The sequence below is a fragment of the Rhinopithecus bieti genome, unplaced genomic scaffold (assembly GCF_001698545.2).
Source record: "Rhinopithecus bieti isolate Rb0 unplaced genomic scaffold, ASM169854v2 scaffold_1673, whole genome shotgun sequence".
NCBI lineage: Eukaryota > Metazoa > Chordata > Mammalia > Primates > Cercopithecidae > Rhinopithecus > Rhinopithecus bieti.
The window spans coordinates 887,887-893,886 of record NW_016804690.1 but is presented as its reverse complement, the minus strand read 5'-3'; the positions used below and the strand labels follow the sequence as shown (position 1 = coordinate 893,886).

Sequence of the window (6,000 nt, the reverse complement as noted above, 5' to 3'; positions counted from 1 at the left end):
GGTGGTGCGTGCCTGTAATCCCAGCTACTCAGAAGGCTGAGGCAGGAGAATCACTTGAACCAGGGAGTCGGAGGTTGCAGTGAGCCAAGATTGTGCCACTGCACTCCAGCCTGGTGACAGAGCGAGACTCCATCACAAAAAAAAAAAAAAAAAAAAAAAAAAAAAAATGCATATTCATGAAACACAAACACATGTAAAGAACATATATTTCATTTAACACTATTTATTTATTCATTTTTGAGACAAGGCCTCTCTCTGTCACCTTGGCAGGAGTGAAGTGGTGCGATCACTGCAGGCTCAACCACCCGGGCTCAAGCGATCCTTTCACCTCAACCTCCTGAGTAGTTGGAACTACAGGCACGCCCTACCATGCCTGGCCTATTTCACTTAAATAAATAACAAGAAGTGGGACATTCACTGCATTTCCCTTTCTGCCTTGGCCATTGGGAAGCCCAGAGCAAAATTAATTTCTCAATTATAGCACTGCCTTCAGCCTGGATTGATGTATTTTGCTGTACTTGTATGGTTTTATTGTGTCTATTCTTTTAATGGTAAACCATCAGCTGGGCATGGTGGCTCACACCTGTAATTTCAGCACTTCGGGAGGCCAAGGCAGGAGGATTGCTTGAACCTAGGAGTTCAAGACCAGCCTGGGCAAAATAAAGAGATGGTGCCTCTATGAAAATTTTAAAAAATTGATAATTAGCCAGGCGTGATAATTAGCCAGGCGTGATAGCACTTGCCTGTAGTCCCAGCTACTTGGGGGACTGAAGCAGGAGGGTCACTTGAGCCCAGGAGGTCGAGGCTGAGCCAAGATCATGCAACTGCAGTCCAGCCCAGGCAAAGTAGCAAGACCCTATCTCTAAATAAATACATAAATAAATAAATAAAATAATTGTAAGCCACCTTAAATCCTTTTTGAAAGAAGACACAATGTAGAAAATAAAAATAATGAATAGTATGGCCCACGTTTTTTCCTTGGGTTGGAGAGTAAGGAATACTTGCTTGCCTTTCCACGACTCTACTCCACCCTAAAAGCTGGGACTACTGCCCCTTTTCCCATTTAGGGATTCTGTGAGTTCCCACTGTTTTGCCCACACAAACATATTTTTTTCGAATGTCTGTAGAATCTAATTGAAAATCTCTACAGCTTTCCTGGCCTCATCTAAGGAAAGGGCTTGCATTTAGTTAAAACCTATTGAGCAAAAGCTCAAAGAGGTTACGTTGTCCATCTTCAAGTGAGTAAAAGTCAGAAGAGCCTTTATTTATTTTCTATGTTTTAGGAAAAAAAATTACTTTTTTGTAGCGATGAGGTCTTACTATGTTGCCCAGGAATGGCCTTGAACTCCTGGTCTCAAGTAATCTTCCCACTTCAGACTCCCAAAGTGCTGGGATTACAGGTATGAGCCACCACACCTGGCCAGAAGAGCTGTTCTAATGAGCAAGAGCTAATGCACATCTGTGGTATCGGGGTTCTGCACAGGCGGAGTGCACTCCAACATGACAGTGAAGCTCAAAAGCCAATTCTGAACCTTCTAGTAGTAATCACCTCTTTCTTCCTGCCGGGATGGCTTGGATTCATGGAAATATTATCACATGTTACCTTCCCCCTACACACACAATTTTACCTCTTCAACTCCAGTGACAGAGTATGCGTGACTCTTAACCAGCTTCTGGCTGGTGATGGCTTCTGCTTCAGCTGCACTGGAGACCTGGGTAGAGGAGAAAGTTCATTCAGAGTGGCTGACCCTTACCTTGCAGTGGCTGGCCATAGAATGCTTTCCAAGGACACACTACACAGCCACTGGGGGCTTCAGTATGGGACTAGGGGTGCAGGAGTGGCAATGAACCTCAGGTAAATAGAGTCATCTCCAACCAGACTCCCTCTTTAATTAGGCCTGCAGTTCCGGACCAGTGCAGGTGCCTGCCAAGCCTGGAAGACAAGTTACCAGCCTTCAAAATGCCACCAAGAAACTGGGAAGTCATTTATTCTCTGAGAGTGACCCCCAGCTGCCTGAAGAAGGCTAATTCTCCATGCTGATGGCTCTGGACAGGTCCCAGTCCTCCAAGGTTCTCCCTGAGCGGACTCCTCATTATCCTTCCCATTTCCTCAGCACGCTCTCTCCCATGCCCCGTGCCACCCCTCCACCAAAAACACACGTCTCCTGCTGGGGTTTGCAGAGAGAGGAAAAAAGGAGGATCTTCTCACTTTGTCTTTCACGTTTCTAAAATCACCAGGTAAGGACAAGAGAGGAAGACAGAGCAGCCAGAAGGCAGCTGGTCACAAGAGCCTGAGGTGGTGACAGGACCTCAGGGCTGGGGGCCTCCAGCCTCTGGTTTCCACAGCCACCTTGGAAATCCACACAGCTCAGCCTGGTGTCCGGCCACAGCCTCTGGTTTCAGAGCTTCTCTTTTCTTAAGGGATCTCAAGATCCATCAGGTATCATCAAGCATCACATTTGTTTTCCAAAACCTCAAGATTATTTAGCAAAAAGGACGTAGCAAACGGGTGGCCGAGGATCCAGGGATCCTAAACTATGTTCTTAGGGCCATTCCAGCAGTACTGAAGGGGCTCTAACAGCGAGAGGGAAATTGGGACTCCTGCAATGCAACTAACCCCAGTTCCTACCTACTAATTAGGTCTTCACCAGCCCCACATGTGCAGGCCTATGTGTCACCAGACTTGCCCACTAAGCCCCAGACTCTGCTCTGACCCAAAGCCTTCCTATGTCTCTTTCCCGCTGTCTCGTCCCTTCCCTACCACACAAGGGGTGGCGGTGGTGGGGAGATGGGGCAGTACAGAAGCCATATGCCTCACATCAATGGAGCAGCCCAGCAGAGACCCCGCACGGAGGGCCTTCCTGATGATCTGATATAGATTGGCTGGTGGTTTCTTCAGGTCATAAAACTCAGAGATGCCACCTGTGAAATCCTCAAACCCCTCCACTGTGGAACCTCCAGCGAGAGCCTCATAACAACCATTGAGCCTATTGGAAAAGAAAGAACACATGCCCCATTAGCACCCCCAGCAAGGAGACCCAGGGATTGGGGACCGGGACAGTGCTAGGACGTACTGTGGCCTGGAAGATAAAGGAGGGCTCTTTGCCAATTTTGCCTACGGGCCAGGAAGGTGCTTAGGCCACTGTTTCGTGTGCCCAGCTCAGCACTTCACTAGGAACTGACCTCAGCCAACCTCTCTCCAGCCACCCTCTCCTTTATAAAGCCAAGGGCAATCCCTCCAGAGCTGGCCCCAGCTACTTGGGTTTCTGGGGCTGGGGCCACAGATGGGGAGAAGGAGAACTTTCCCTCAAGGCTGAGAGGCATCTGCTGAGGCTTACTGGGAAATAGGACTAGAAAGGAACTGGGGTTGCAGAAAAGGGTGTCAGTAAACAAATGTAATTAAAAGAACCCCAAAGAAGGTTTTGAACATCAAACGCTGGTGAGAAGAAGAACTCCTGAGGAAAGAGCAGACACTTTGTTGAGTATGCTATCTAGTACATTTGTTTTATTATTCTTCATCATTCTTTCAAACATTTACGTTGCCCCAGGAACCTACCTTGGGATAAGAGGAAAAGCTCAGGCCCAGAGGGGCAGAGAGGCTCGCCCCACCACATACACATTCACCCGAGGCAGAGCTGAGATGCTAAACTCCCCGCCCAGATTTCTGTTTCTCTTAGTTACTGAAAAGTGCTCTCTCTCCAGCTCATGGGGGTCTGGATGCTGGGAAAGACGTGGCCATGATGCCCTGAGTTTGGGGTGGGGAGGCAGACGTGGGAGGGACAGGTGAGAGCTTTCAGGGAGGCTCTGGTGTCTCCCAGCTCCTGGCTTCCCCCACTTACTTGGCATAGGCTTTCTCCAGCAGGGCACTCCAGAATTCATTGCCTTGCTCCGAGTGTAGGAAGAGCAGCTGTCCATTCTTGGTGGGCAGCCTGTCATCAATGACCACTTCCACCCACTCTCCGTACTGCCAGAACTGGGGAGAGGGGACACAGTGGCAGCTCACATGAATAAGCAGATGTGTAAAGGGAGTCCCTCCAGGGAACCTCATGTGGGGACTCTGTGCCATCAGTGTTCAAGTCTTGGCTCCGTAGGAGCAGGACCTGTGTCTGCCTTATCTGTGCACATAGGAGATGCCAGATGAACCCAGGAACATCTAGTCCAGGGTCTGCGTTTGTGCATCAGAGAACTTGCCCAGCGCCACCCAGTGGCAGCAGGAAGTGATTCAGACCCACACCTCCTGACCCTCAGTCTACAGTGCTTTCCTCAAGGCCACGTGGCCTGGGGGAGCTGGGAAGGGGGTGGATGTGTGGATATCTGGATGGATGCATTGAAGCAGGTACTTAGACTGAAATGTGCATTAGAGTCACCTAGAGGGATTGTTAAGACATAGGTCACTGTGCCCCAAACCCAGAATTTCTGATGCAATGGATCTGCGGTGGGACCTAAGGGTACGGAAAGCAGTGACAAAGGGCCTGAGCAGAGCACAGTACCTGAAAGTGAAAGATTCCCGCATAGTTCTCCTGGAAGTTCTGGTCCCTGGGGACCACCCGGTAAAGCAGCTCTTCATTCAGGGTCAGGGAGGCAATGGCAGCCAGAAGCCAGCAGTCACCTGCACAGTGTCAGGAGGGACACAGATTGGTCAGGCCCAGCCTGCAGGGGCCCTGCGTTCCCTGACCCTGTCCCATTTAACCCAGAGTCCACGTTGCCCCATTCCCTTCTAAGTCAGGTAGAGTCTCCTCCTCCGGTGCTGGAAATGCACCTGCAGCCATCAGCTTCCCCTGCCTCCCTGGGATTTGTTTACTTGGGAGTCCATCCTCTGCTCCTCCCTGTGGCTGCCCCTCCCCCACATGCTGATCATTTCCCCGCTCCTACACACTCAGCCAGTGGAGTGGAAAAGAAAAGAAAACAAAGAAAAAAGAAAAGAGGAGAGGACGAGGAGAGAGAAGAGAGAGGAGAGGAGAGCGAGAGAGAAGGAGAGGAGAGGAGAGGGAGGGAAGGGGAGGGAGAGAGGGAGAGAGGGGGGAGGGGAGGCGAGAGGAGAAGAGAGGAGAGGAGAGGAGAGGAGAGGACAGGAGAGGAGAGGAGAAGAGAAGTCCGTTTGGCCCCTTATTAGCAGCTCTGATTAAGTTGGTTGGGGGAAATACTGAAGCTGTTAATCCAATCTGCGATGTGTACATGTAAGTGTGTGTGTGTGTGTGTGTGTGTTCCTTGCCCCTCCTGACCTTGGATAATGGAGAGCTGGCTCTGCGTGGTCTGTTTACAGTATTGCCCTTTCTTGTTTCAGAGTTCACCAGGAGAGCCTTGATGCCTCATTGCTTAAAACTCCCTTGAGATATTGCTTAGCATTAAGTCATCATAATTTGAGGCAGAAGAAATAAAAGTCAAGAGAGGTTACAAATCCTGGAGTTTGGTGTTGGTCACATTGGAGATTCAAAGAAATGCAGAAGAAAACAGAAAACCCCTTTCTGTGCAAGTTGGGACCCACCATACTGATGCCACTGAGTGGTGCTTCCCTGGGAGGCATCGTTGTCCCTTGCAGTGTCAACTTCAAAAGAAGCAGCACGGGCTCCAGGCACCGCTGCCTACCTTAGCATCCTATGCGAATCTATCATCTTGGAAGTGATGTAACTTTGCTCACCTCTACTTATTTGCTTATTTCACATCAACCTCTGAGGTCTGTGTCCTCAAGTGTGCTTTTCATCGTGTGAAAGGCTATTGCATCTTTCTGGCCTGGTACTGCTTCTTTCCACCTTCACTGTAGATCCCTAGCTCTAGTAGTCTAAGATTTGGTGAACAAGTGCCTATTTCTCCTATTCATTCCATTCAAACAGCTCCAAAATCCTGCCTGTGCATTTCAGCCTTTATCTTTTCCATATAAAAGATCTGAATCTTTTCTATGTGTGTTCAGATGTAAGGCCCTTCAACCTTTTAGAGACCATCTGTGGACCTTGTCTCACTCTGTTTTCTTTTAACACTGTGGCCAGAGCTACATACGTATTC

The 6,000-nt window shown here is 49.2% G+C and overlaps 1 protein-coding gene across 1 annotated transcript in view; it reads right to left on the bottom strand.

Annotated features, from left to right (window-relative positions):
* The window catches only part of CAPN8 (calpain 8), a 77,033-nt gene that overhangs the window by 34,511 nt on the left and 36,522 nt on the right, over positions 1-6,000 (bottom strand). Inside the window, exons 3-6 of the mRNA XM_017869954.1 lie at positions 4,491-4,609; positions 3,840-3,973; positions 2,819-2,987; positions 1,629-1,712 (exon numbers count right to left, since the gene is read on the bottom strand). Coding sequence (XP_017725443.1) covers positions 1,629-1,712; positions 2,819-2,987; positions 3,840-3,973; positions 4,491-4,609 — 506 coding nt within the window. The remainder of the gene's footprint in view (positions 1-1,628; positions 1,713-2,818; positions 2,988-3,839; positions 3,974-4,490; positions 4,610-6,000) is intronic.